The 14,009-nt window shown below is 38.7% G+C and overlaps 1 protein-coding gene across 1 annotated transcript; it reads right to left on the bottom strand.

Annotated features, from left to right (window-relative positions):
• Positions 1 to 2,029: 2,029 nt before the first annotated feature.
• Positions 2,030 to 10,133, bottom strand: sms (spermine synthase). The gene is made up of 11 exons (XM_005735409.1): positions 9,987 to 10,133; positions 8,824 to 8,944; positions 5,615 to 5,702; positions 5,212 to 5,276; positions 4,957 to 5,132; positions 4,673 to 4,827; positions 4,416 to 4,505; positions 4,126 to 4,240; positions 3,952 to 4,031; positions 3,610 to 3,725; positions 2,030 to 3,081 (listed from the first exon to the last, which is right to left on the bottom strand). Exons 1-11 carry the CDS (start codon positions 10,030 to 10,032, stop codon positions 3,051 to 3,053), a joined length of 1,083 nt encoding a protein of 360 aa, XP_005735466.1. The 5' UTR covers positions 10,033 to 10,133; the 3' UTR covers positions 2,030 to 3,050.
• Positions 10,134 to 14,009: the final 3,876 nt, after the last annotated feature.

The following is a 14,009-nucleotide window of genomic DNA, read 5'->3' as shown; positions in this document are numbered from 1 at the left end:
TACAATATAATGTAAATTTCCCCTATTGTATTCTTACAGATATTCTGAACACTAAAGTATTATATATTATTAATATTCAAAGTAAATTAATTTCACTAATGTAACCCACTAAATCTTTCACACAGACCTACATTTCTAATAAAAAAAATTAAGTTAATAACAAAGATTTCACTTTTAAAACAGTGTTGAAATGTATGCATGCTTACATAATTGCTCTAAAGGTCTAACAAACAAATTTAAAAGCACCTAAAGTAAAGTAAGATGTTTTGATGTGTCACAGCAGGGGAAGCATAGCTGTATTAATCATGCTGCATTTCCAGTTAGTGTCCAAGAGAGCCGTGACAATGTAAACAGCATGCACTTAAGCAGGATGTCTGGAAAAGCCATTGGAGCGTTTACCCTTGATACAAGACTTTAGATTCCTCCACTGATCGGACATTTGGTGGCACACATACTGTCTTTTACATTCAAGTGAAATTAAAGTTTTCACTGGTCTCTATTGCAGTGCTGTAAAAAGTCCAACCTTACTGCTTCCAAAGAAACTAATAGGGCAAATATCAGCCAAATGCACTTAATTAACTGGTCATCAGAAAGTTTGAGCACCTCCATTAAAGCAGAAGCTAGGTCTCTTTGCTGGTGGGGCAAAAACACTCGACTCTACAGGCGTTGGTATGTTCAGGTAATGACAGTACAGTTAGAAAAAAGTCTGAACCAGTATGACTTGTTTGGAAGAGTTCCTGAGAGGAAGTGTGATCTCTAGAAAAAGAATACAGCAACACAGCTTAGGTTTGCAAAGTTGCATCTGGGGAAAAAAAACAAAAAACCCCACAAGATATGTCCTTTGGTGCTAATACGCCGTGTTTGGTTTTCACCAGAGATGGCACCGTGTGTTATGGCCAAATACCTCATACCATTGTTAAGTACGGTGGTGGAAGGGTGATGATTTGGGCTTGTTTTGCAGCCACAGTACCTTTGAATCAACTATGATATCCTCTGGCATATGTTCAGGACAATAGAATAGAATACAGCAGAATAATGAATTGAAATCTAATCTAAGGAAGTATTCACCAACAGCAAAGATGGTAGTAGAAGTAAAAGTTCCTTGGAGGGACCTCCCAATGTCAGACCATGCAATACTCAAACTGTGAGAAACTTAAAAACAAAACTGACTCTAGCATTTAACAGGCTGAGGCCTGTAAAGACTGAACAAGTATGGCTTGTTTGGAAACATTGCTAGCAGAAAACTTTCTCCGTAAAAAGAATATAGCAGCACATGTTAGGTTTGCAAAGTTGCATTTGAATGAGTAATAAGAGTTCTGGAATAACAATTCTGTATACAGTACCAGAGTACTCTGGAGTCAAACTGATAAACATCACTAGTTAACTACTGGGTTAAATGGTACACCAATTAAATTAAACCAGTTGGTAGTTTACCAGAGTTTTCATAACACACCATACAGCGTCACTAGTATGGCATCTGTGTAAACTAGTGGAAAAGTGGCAAATGGCGCCTGAAGACTAGTACAAAGGAATTCAAGCTAGCGTTAAGCACTAACAAAGACCAAAATATGAGAGGAAACTAAAACCTGATGTGAAAGGACAGAATAAATATTGAATTTCTCTTATTTGGACAGATTTTGTTGGAAGCAGCACTGAATACAACAGTCATGTAGCTTCAGCCAGAGTCTGTAATCATTTGTTTTTTAGTGCAAGAGTAGTCAAATCACTTTTAAGAAACAAGACTTGAGAAGTGATGAAAGTAAGGATGGTTAATCTTATAGCCTCATGTCACAGAATGAGAAACCCAACACATTCTAAGCAAATGCAAAAGCTGCTGCAGCAGTTTGACATTTTTAACCTCCGCCTTATTTTTTAGATTTGATTAGTTAAGCTTTAAGATTTTGGCTGACAAACTGGTACTTTAAGTTTTGGACAAATATTAGTTCTTACGAGGAACAGTCACGTTTCCTGTCTCTTGCATTTTTCTTAAGATAACAGTGATCAAGAGGAATGAGTCAAACACCACAGGTATGTTCCCCCCAAAAACAGTTTAATCATAGATGGTCAAAATCATCTCAAGCAGGAAAGGACAGCATTTAATGAAATAACGAATAAATAAATGTCCCACAGGGTAGATCAAATGTGCATTGTACTGTATATGCAAGCTACATTCACCGTCCTTTACGTGCACCTAATACAGTCTTAACAAAAACTTTATCAGGAAAAAACAAAAAGGTGCCGATAAAACATGACAAAACAGCACAAGCAGAGGTGGCGATAACTTTGGAGAAATAGTTTCCCTTTTAAAACACCTTGATTTAAGCCCCTCAGTCCCGCTGGGTGTGACCACCTTAATACAACCTGAAAGAAATCACATTTGAAAGGCAGCAACAAAAATGAAGCATAAAAGTGACACTTTGGGTATGCTGCACCTGTGCACTGGCTCACGCAGAGGCACGTTCATTCAACTTCATAACTCAAGATTACAGAAAATGAGTACATATGTATGGGAAATGAGTTACTCCACATTATCAGTGTATAAAAATCAGTGTTCCAACAGCTCCTTCAGAGCACATGCAAGTGGACATTTATAAGGAAAAAAAAAAAAAAAAAAAAAACCTCAAGTAACAAACAATACAACTGACAAGTTGTAAAATTAAAAAAAAAATGGGGATGATAAAACTGCAATTATGCCTCGAGGAGAACTGAGTCAGCTATAGAAAAAGAAAAAAATATATATACACATATACTCTCATAACTTAACCACACCAACTTGACTGGTTTAAGCTGGAGTGTTTTTCAGTCAGTGTTTGTTAACTGAAAACAGCAAATTAAATTACTTGTCTTAGTCAGTCAGCAGAAGCTCACCAATGTGCACAGAGGTGTGTGAACAATTCAGACTTTGGAAATATCTGAACATTTAAAACTAAACTGAATTTTGTGTGGCCTCCAATTTTCAGGCTGCATTCAATTTGCGTACAACTGAGGGGTACAGAAGAAATTAGGAGCCTTCACATTCCAGCTGCTGAGAATTTCAGGAGATAACTTGTTTACTTTTTCCAGGCGGTGTAAAAAACCCATCTGATAGTTGAGTTAAGGACTGCACATGTACACAAAAACAAATGTTAGACTGGATTGAAACTGAGCTAGATAGATGGGGAAGACCATCTTTATTCACCTGCATGTGGCTTTGGTGTGTTAGTAGACTGTTTTTCAATTAGATCAGTGGTGTTTAGAGTGCATAGTGCTGCAGTGCGTGCAAGCGGCACCTGCAGACAGACGCTTCGACTGGATTATTAAAATCAGATGGTCCTAATGTGCCTGCTAACTAAACCACACTGGCAGGATCAGGTGACCACAGCAAGCAAATATCCCAATTTTAATAATCAGTCCATATGCAAAGGTGACCTATGACAGTGCCTGAATGTCTGGGGTTTTTTGTTTGGTTGTTTTTTTTAAAGCAGACACTTTGAATTTCTCCCTCACGGTATAAGAGCAAAACACCATTATTTAATTTCTCTTCTAATGAAAGCAGAAATGATAACCTAGCCTTAATACTTCAATTCAGTAAACATTTTTATAAATTATGGGACTTGATAGAAAGGATACTGCTCCAGGTAGGATGGAACACACACCACCTCTTTGCGGAAGTCCACTGGACACGAGAGCCTTCCCAGCCGTTCCTCAAACAGATTCAGTGCCTCGGTCAGATTTGCGCTGTTGCCCTGATGGCCAGCAGCAGAAAAGATTCATGAGACTCATACAGATAAATAATTAGGCCCTGACACACAGTAGAAATGATGCGTTCTAATGCTTGGTCATCGTTCCCCGTTATCCACTGTCTCACAGCATGAAGTGTTTCAAATAAATTTATATTTAGTTCACCTTTAAAAACAGTATTGACAAAATCCCCCAATCATGAACTGTATGGTAAATTAGGAGCAGACTCACCTGTGTGAAATACTTTCCACTGGGATGCAGCACTTTTATAGATAGATCTAAAATGAGACGCAGGAACTCCCACGTAGAGTCTACAGAAACCAGACAGCATGTGACAAGTTAAACATTTCTTCACACTGCACCTGTGTGCCACCTTTCCTGATGTATGGCTATTGTTATCAATACCTTCTTCTGGCGAGGTGGATATTGGGATTGCAGTGAGGTCATTAATAACATAATCAAATGTCCTTCCTTCCTGGACATACTTCTTCAGCAAGGGAACACAGTCCTGAATTAATATCTGCAATCCATGAGACGAGGAGATTATTCAAAATGCATCTTCAATTTACCCCTGCTTCAAAACTTTTGTCCTGCCTATTGCCGCTTTAAAAATAAATATTAATAACGCAAAACACATTTTGAACAAATGTGCACACACAAAAAAACAAAAACACACCACACAATTCAGCACTCACTTGGTAACAGTCTCCCTTCAGGTTGTCCAGGATATCACCACAAGTCTTCCTCATGTATTTTTTGCACCCATCTATCACCTTCTGGTCAATGTAGAAGCTTTATTAAGGAACAGTCAGATGCACACACAGAATTACACTGAGAATAATGCAAATCTAAGTGTGGAGATTTGGAGTGATCTTAAAAAAAAAAAAAAAAAAAGTGAATGTTTGCTTTAATATGAACAAAGTCACTCAAATAAAAGCTCAGTAAAGGATATCTCCACCATGGTGATCATCTTTGGCTTTTGTTTGACCAACTCAGCAAGTATTCCTCCATCACCTCCTCCTAAAATCAGCACTTCTTTTCCAGCGTAGTTTTCTTTTCCACTGCCTGTGATGGCCTGGGTGTAGGCAGAGTCACTCTCTGCAAGGTCTGCAAGAAAAATTTGTTTTTAAAGGCAAAACAAATAATTCTTATTAGACTGAATCTACTACGTTAAACAGTCATTTTGAAAAAACAAAATCTTGTGTGCAAGCAACATGCCATGATTTATATACTTACTAACGTCTCCATCCAGAACTAGAATATTCCCATACTGCTGTGAGTGCAAAATCTTTATGTTTTGGTATTCAGAATCCTCTTCATACACCACCTTGTCAATGTCATACTCAATTAGTCTGCCATCGGCTGTGGGCCAGTAGCGGTCAACTTTTGCTCCTCGCAAAAGGGCTGGAAGCCTTTTGGGAGGTGGGGGGGATAAATAATACTGCACCATGAAGTACGATACATTTACAAGAACAATATAGTGATACTTACTTTTTAATCCTTGTAATATTGCCATTTAAGAGAACTTTCAGCTTATTTTCCAGTGCATTCAAAAGCTGTGGAGTAAGAACAGATGCAGCTTAAATGCCACTTTCACCAAATTTGTGAAAGGTTTCATATTGCTACACAGACAACCCTAATGCAAAACACATAGGGAGTAAACAACACCATAGTTGGTGTAATTTAACCCTCCGTGTATGCACTAGCATTTAGGGATGTGAAAGTGTTTGAATACAGGAAGCCAGTACACAGACAGTAACTGTAAGTATCTTTTGACAGGCACTAAAGATGCCTATGGTCAAAAAGGGTTGGGTTATCATTATATAGTCCCAGAGATGTTTAACCTTATTAGTTTCAATGTTGGTAAAAACAATAGCCCTGTGTATGCTCTTACATTGTCTAGCTGTGCAATGTCATCATCTTCGTAACACTGCAAATCAACTGTGACCAGCCCCTGGGAGTGCACACGCAGGACAACAAACCTGAGAATTGATGTAGGAAAGAGAAAATGATGCAAAACAAAGTTAGAGGAACACTAAACTAAAAACAAAAAAGCCACTCAACGTGTGCAATGCGACCTCTCAGAGGAAGCTGTGAAAAGTTCCTCTGTTGCAAAGAAGTTTGAAGGGTAATATTTTTAAAGTTTGAAGAGTTAACTGAAACATTCCTGCAATGCTGTCCAACTAGAAGCATGCTCAGGATTTATCAGGAAGTCTATCAAGAAGCCGTAGACATTGCTTAGAGAGTCAGACAACACACAAGTTTTAGACTTCTCCAAAGACCCACATTTGGTGAAAACACATCCTGGCTTTGGGATATTAGTACACTTATTTATTAGGAGTGCAATGATACACAAAATTCACGGTTCGATTCGATATTTTTTTGATACAAAAAAACAAAAAACAAAAAACTGTTTATGCCTTTTTAATTTGTCATGTATTAAAATTATAAATATATATTTTAACTCAAAAGTACAGTTTTTAAATTTAATGTCGCTGAAACAACAAAGTAATAAAAAAATAAATATATCTGATTGAGGAATCACTCATCTTTGGAAAGGAGTTTGTTACAGAGAAATGGCTCTTTCCAAAATAAAAGCTATACTGTACGCTTCTTCTGGGCTATATTCTCAGCAGCATATTAACCCTTGTATGGTGTTCGGGTCTGTGAGACCCGTTTTCAGTTTTTTTCAAAAGAAATTAAACAATTAATTATTTTTTCAACCTGAAATTCATTGGCTTTGGCTTATTTTCTGTGAAGAACACAAATCCAAACTAATTTTCAATGACCTCATACTGTACCTCCCCCCACGCATTTACATTACATACAAGGTGTTTGGGTTCACTGGACCCAGGTCTAATAAAAGTGTTGAAAGTGCAGGTCCTGTGTTCCCACACTCTGTCTTCCTCCTTTCTGGTGCTGCTGATAGTGATTTCCTCCCCTCCTGCTCCCGCACAAAGTTGCAACATTGTTGAAAATTCAACTATCAACACCGTCTGCTCTGACATTCCTGCACATTTTACCCTCTTTCTTGAGGGATCCACATTTTATATTCTCATACCCTGTCCCACCTGCAAATTAGGGGCATAATACTATAAATAAGACTTTGCCAGTGTGGTTCTTTATCCCAACTGATCAAGATGGCAAAAGATTATCTGCTGCGAGGGCCATCCAATTGATTTTGGAAGAGAGAGGCTTCGGATGATGATGTTGACAAAGAGGTTTCAGAATATTTAGCATTTCTGAAAATTCAGAGTCTGACAGTGACTTTGAAGAAGAGGATGAGGTTGAGCACCATTTAGTAACAAAACGAAGACGAGTACCCCATCTGCAGCCAGCTCTAGGACCAGAACAAGCCCACCAGACAGCAAGTGAAGAAATATGGCTGTCAATAACTGGTGAAATTGAATGGTGTTCTTGCCCAAGAAATTAGCCACCCTGCAGAGCTGTTACTGTGATAAGCCAGGGCCAACACGGCTGACAGTTACTCATGTGCAGGACATCAAGTCTTCATTTGAGCTTTTCATCCCAGATTCCATCCAGAAAATTATTCTGGATTGCAGTAATCTAGAAGGAAGGTGTTTTTTTGGAGAGAGGTCGAAGGAGATGGACCAAATTCATCTAAGAACCCCAAAGGCCTACTTTGGGGTTCTTATCCTTGCAGGAGTTTTCAGGTCCAAAGGGCAATCCATAGAATCCCTGTGGGATGCAGAAACCGGCAAGAACCTTTCCGTGCATCAATGACTCTGGAAAACTTCCACAAAATTTCCAGGATTATCCGTTTTGATAACCGAGACGACAGACCAGCTCGACGGCAGAGAGACAAGCTAGCTGCCATCAGGACAGTGTGGGATAAGTGGGTGCACCACCTCCCCCTGTTTTACAAACCTGGGCCTAATGTCACCATTGATGAGCAGCTGATCCCATTTAGTTGTGGAACATATTGCTTCACGTGTAAATGTGTTGTGTCTTACCACTCACTCCACTTGATTATAACTGATTTATGTTTTTTATAACATTTTATAAAAAACAAACAAAAAAAAACGAGAAGCACATTAATTCATAAATGTGATCTAACAAAGGTAAAGGGAAAAAATTAAACATGTTTGCTGTTCATATGGCTTGTAATTGGGATGAAGTAAACATCCGTTTAGTAATTTAACATAAAATTGTTTGATAGTGTTAATTTGGAAAGCCAAAACTCTAGCGGGTCCACCAGACCCATGAACACTGGCTGAGTAACAAAAATATGAACACCACACAAGGGTTAAACATATCAGGTCCCCATAAGGAGAATCATGTGCTAACAAATGACTCGGGTCAAGTTTGTACCATGCGTGCTTGTTGTTTTTGTCTGCTTCTACTTGTCTTTGCACTAGGATGATGTCGGCGTAAATGTGCAGTCATATTCGTTGTGTTCCCACTAGTGCTGTCAGCATTAATCTGAAATGACATTAACGCGGATCGCCCCGTGCATGGGGCTGGACGGCCAACACGTTAACGAGAAAACTGCGCTAACGCACTAGTTCCCACCAATGTAATTGAGCATTGGGTGGCACATCCAACATACTGTTTTACTTTTGTCCATGACGCGCTTACCTTCAGGGTCATACGTCACATGAAAACCAAAATGGTTCCAAACGCCAGGTCTGAATGAGGGTGGGGGAGGTTCAATTTGACATGTTGCAAGGAGAACTTAACTTCTGTCTCGCTAGCTTGCCCTGCGCTCAGTGAATCTGCGTTCGATTACTCCGCCTAGGCTGCACTGTCGAGCGCTCAACACAGACAGCATCGTCAGAAGAAAAGTTGATAAAATAAATGTAAAAATTTTGTATTGTTCGATACATATGCGTACCGAAAGCACTGTATCGAACGGTTCAATATCGATATTAGTATTGTTGCACCTTTATTATTTATTTATACAGACACAAATCTGATTGAAGACGAGCCAACAAGTACCCTAGCCAGATTAGCTTTAAGCTATCACATCCTAATACACAAAATGTTTTGCCCAATTAGGATTTAGTAATCCAAGTTTTACTGCTAAAGAGTTATAATTAGACTGAAGGAGTCACTTTTGTTTGTGAAAAATATTGACCTTACCTGCCATTCTTGCCCACAAAGGTAGCAAGATAACCATGCCCGTCTGTATCATGAATAGTCTCTGTCAGTTCCTGTTCATGAAATATAGACAGCAGACCAGACACTGTCGAGGCAGGGTCAACTGAAAGAGGGAGCAAATAAATCTGATGTGAACAAAATATATTAATCAAATACAGCTGCACTTCACTTTCATTATCATATACTCCATTTATTATCTGTGACAAACTTTGGTTCCTCTAAACAGACTTCTGAAACAAAGGGTTTTTAAAAAGAAGGGAAAAAAAGCCTAATGACAGTTTGAATCTTCATAGCTTCATTCTCACACCACTATCAGTTAATGGTAAAACCACAACAATGGCAGACATGCACGTCTTCCTGGATGATTTTAATTGGACTATAAATGTCTGGCAGAGCCCTCAAAGCGCACGGGTGCCAATTTACTACATGCGTTTACTGATTATCGAGTGTTAACGGGGTCACAGACTTAGGTCGACGAAAAGCGCGTGCTGCATGATTAAACAACGATTACTCACACTTGATGTTATAATTTATACTTATGAAACAGACACACCTGTATAAGTCCTATAAGTCATAAAACAAATCCGCATTATATTAATTCAAGCTGTACTTTTCGCAACTATTTGATGAGATCGCTCGGGCCCTCTGTTATTGATTATAGAGACTTGCTAACACGGCTAGGCTAATCATAGCCATGCTAGCCAAAGCTAACTGAGCTCTAATTAGAAGCTTATGCTGCACTGACAGTGATGCGACTTTGGTTTCAACCGTAGTTGCTTGCGCTGCTTTATCCACAAAGATACCTGCTAAACAGACACTTACGCTGACCTGTAAATATGTGCCACTGACATTAAATATGCATACTGATGTGACAGTTCACGAGCTAATAGTGGCCTACCAGTGTCAAGCCGTACCTGCCTACGGACAGGGGTTTGTACTGGTGGGCACAAGCAGCATAGCACTAGGGCACATGCATATAGTGCCTAAACATGGGCAATGTACCAGTGGCACTTTATAATCCTGGCAGTATTGACTATGAATTAGCAGGCCAAAATTAGCAGGCTAGCAAAGCATGCAGCCCTGATGCATAACGAAATGTAACGAAAGACCCTCCTACAGTTAGCTATGCATCACCTTCCTCCTACCTGCTGTAGAGAGGTTGAAGTCGAGAGTGTAATGTCGGACTGCCATGTCTCACTACAACCGTCATCCATGCCTGGGATAGCAGACTGCGAACCTTTATCTGCAGAGACAGGGGGCGGACCCTGTTACCGCTACAGACTGCACTTGCTAAAGTGGGCAGGGCTTCTGCGATGACCGTGAAGTCCTATTGGCTGCGGCTGACGTCAAGGTGGGGATTCGCTACATCACCATGCGTTAATCAGGACAAGTGGGAATTTTGATTTTAATCTCATTCAATCAGCGACTGTTAAAACGTTTCACAGTCATTGCATTGAGCGCATGATGTTACACATCCTATAATCAAACAAATCTGCACATATTGTTACCATCTGTCCCACTTCGTGTGTGACTGTACAGAACTTTTCTCTTTTATCATGTCCTACAACGCATAATGGAACAGTATCTTGTTTTTTAACTGACTCTAGTTTACAAAAGGGGAGTCTCAAACATGAAAGATGGACATAGTTTCCAGATCTGCAAAGTACAGCCAGCAAACCTGAATCTTTCAAACAACCAGCAAGCCCTCTGTAACAAGGCCCTGGATTACAAGGGGCCACTTTTGTACTCTTATGATTATTCTATATTTGTTTTTACTTTATTTTTTATCTTTATTTCTTTGTATGTTCTGTTCAACAATTTCGTGCATATGAAGTATAGTGACTAGTTTTAAAGATATATTTCTTTTTTGTCACTTTACACATCATAAAAACACAATACTGAGCTACAAAATACACACAGGACTCCTACCTAAAGGTATTGAATATGAAAATGTGCATGCACGCATGTTTATTCTTTCTTTACAAGTTTGTAAAGAGGGCTGATCTGAGATATTTAGACAGGGCGGGGGACGGACTGTTGCACATGAGGTGCCGTGTTACAAATTTCCATTTCCATCATGAGGGCAGATATAAGTAAACAGGTGCGGGATATTGTACTTGGAATACTTCCTCAGAATGCTGTAGGACAAGTCTTTGTATTTTGTAGGCTCTAACTGGCTGCCAAGAAGACTGTCCTTGTCAGCAAAGCTGCATATGACTATTGACACATTTCTTTTAAGATAGACTCCTGTCATACTTTACAGTGCTAAACAAATTTAAAAGACCACCACAGCACTGGTAATTGCTAAAAATATATATTTATTTTTTGTTGCTGCAATTTCAATTATGATGTTTCAAATTAACTTTTTAGTTTTAAACAAGTTTTTGACAGATTTGTAAAAGATTTGTTTTCTTGTTTTTGTGACAGGCGGTCTAATAAATTTGTTAAGCACTACTTGAATGCCAAGCCTCTAAAATAATAAAATAATTTTGTTATTGTATGTTCAGAAAAAAGGATGTGAATGAAAAAGACCTCTGCCAATGCTTGTTCAGCCAGTATATGTCATTTATATTATGTTATTATATTACTTCATATTATATTACCTTTATATTACTGGTATTATACATATGTGATCACACAATGTAAATTTGCACATGCAGTACAATCCTAAGATTAAACAAGACGTCTCTTCTTTGTCACTTTACACATTACACACCTTAAAAAGGCAATATTTACTTACAAATGTACACAGCATTCAGCATTCATGAATGAGTGTGTATGTGTGTGTGTGCACGTTCACTCTTTTCTAGAGTTTGTCAAAAGGGCTAAACGAGTCCTTAGTATAACAGCCTGGGGGGAGAGACAGTTGCACATCTTGTTAGCTTTCAGGCTCCAACAATTTTTTTTATTTTTTTTTAAAAAGCCTTCTGGCCTCTAACTGGTTTTGATGGTAGTGGTAGTGGTGATCATCAAAATGATTCCTTTATTTTTGCTGTCATGAAAATGATTTTATTGATATCATTTTCACATTTTCTGTCTTGTTTTAGAGATTTTAGCAACCAACTTTGCTTTCTTTGCTATGTTTGTTTTTGGTGGTGGTTTTAGACATTTTATTGTTATTTATAGTGTCTATTTTGTTGTGTACTTAAGTTACACAGACTGCTGTGATACTGATACTGTTTATAAGTGCCCAAACCTCTCTCTGAAGATATTTCTGTTTGTAGACATTAAGAAACCATGGTCACATGTGCTGCTAAATTAGTAAGCTAAACCTTAGATGTCTTTAAATGCAGGCTAATTTTCTAGCTAACCTGGCTGACTTATGACTGTATGGCTGGCGTAGAAAATTTAAAGACCTGAATCTTGATTCTTCTGTGACTTTTTAACTTTGTTAAAAAGAAAGAAAAAAAAGATTGTGGTTGCTACCAGCAACTGTAAATAATAGTTTTTATTGGTTCACAATGAAAGTACCTTTATTTTGAAATATTTGAGGGACTAGATTAGTTAATAGTTTGTTTATTCGTTTTTTTTTATCTTCTTCTAGTCTTCCCAGGTCCGCTCACAGTTGCAGGAGACTAGGTGGGCACACCAGGGGTCTCTCGTTTCTCCCCAGCAATAGATTTCAGTTTGCTGGAAACATTGCTGGGGAGGATTTTCCAGTTGCTCCATAACTTGAGCACATAGTAATCCCTCAAGCAATCTACAGCTCCAGCTGGTCATGCCTGGAAAACCTCCAAAAGAAAGTCTCCCAGATGGTATTCTAATCAGACGCCTGAGCCATCTCGTCAAACTCTTTCTGAGCAAAGGAAAAGCAGCTCTATCCTGAGCTGTGGATGTGCCAGATCCATGGACTATTTGTGAGGCTGGGTCCAACCACCAAAGCCAGGTAAAGTGTTTAAAGAATCCCTTCAGACCTAATTAGTAAAGTGGACGTTTGGAAGGTAGATTGACTGCTAAATCAAAAGCCTTGCCTCCTGCTCAGCATCCTTTCTGTGACAGTTTTCAGTGACTCACTGGTCGACCTGTCCAAAGGCCTCTTAGAAGGCAGCAACTCACTCACAACCCAGAGGAAGCAGTCCACCGTTTTCCAACAGTGAACCATGGTCTCAGACTTAACACTACTTTAAGACTTAACACTCACTTTCATACTTTTATACTGTAAGCACATAGAGTAATTTCCACCAAGAAAAAATAACCCTTAAAAAAACAGAGGCATGATATTGTTCTTAAACTGGACACTCTTCTCACCCTGGCTGTGGCCTGGGCTCATATCACAAACAGGAGCAGAGACAAGTGGAAAGTTTGTCAGACTCCAAGCACATGCTGAAAACCTGACTGACCTTGTGTGGAGAATACTCACAGATTTCACTCCACTGCAAGTAGGACAGAGGTACTGATAATGTTTAGTTACTTTTTTTTAACTTTAAAAAAAAACCCCAACTTAGTGCATGAACAAAGAGAGAATATTAAGAACAGTGTTAATTACAAACTCTCTTGAACCTTGGCTCTATATGGGCCTATAAGGGTATCAGTGAAGTCACACACAGGCTTTTATGACTGTCTTAAGCTGCTGCTGTGCCAGGAAGGTGATTAAGACTGCATGCATTTACACAAATAGAAGGAATTTGATTTCACTTCATAAGTGACTTGATTGGTGAGCAGCTACAGTGAAAAAAAAACAGTCTGTTGTATTTAATTTAAATAAGAGAACAAGAGAAAATTCAAAGAGTGATGATGTGACCCATGCATTACAGTAGTTACCAAACAGCGTTAAAGCTATTTTTCTCAAGAAGCATAGCTTTGCAAGCTACCTCAAAAATAGTCACATCACTGCAAAGCTAGAATGGTTAAATTATTCTAGTTATAACTTATAAGAAGCACGTTGTGAGCAGGGACCTCACTCCTGCCTGATGTGTCACACCATCAGGTGTCCTCTGACATAGCTTTAGTTCAGGTATTACCAAACTGCCAGTCAGTGGGAGTTTTATTGTCTTTTTTCATTCCCTGCTCCTTTTTGTTTTAATTTCAATTTAATTTGGCTTTTATTGAGTTTGTTGGTTTCAGTTGAATGCAAAATGGATATTCTTTCTTAAAAGTATTTGCAAGAAATTCAGTTTAGGTGGTTAGTAACTAACTGCACAAAGAGAACAAGTAGAACACATTTCCAC

This window comes from Pundamilia nyererei, unplaced genomic scaffold (assembly GCF_000239375.1).
Source record: "Pundamilia nyererei isolate P.nyererei 1_Seehausen unplaced genomic scaffold, PunNye1.0 scaffold00064, whole genome shotgun sequence".
Lineage (NCBI taxonomy): Eukaryota > Metazoa > Chordata > Actinopteri > Cichliformes > Cichlidae > Pundamilia > Pundamilia nyererei.
This window is presented reverse-complemented; position numbering and strand designations above follow the sequence as displayed.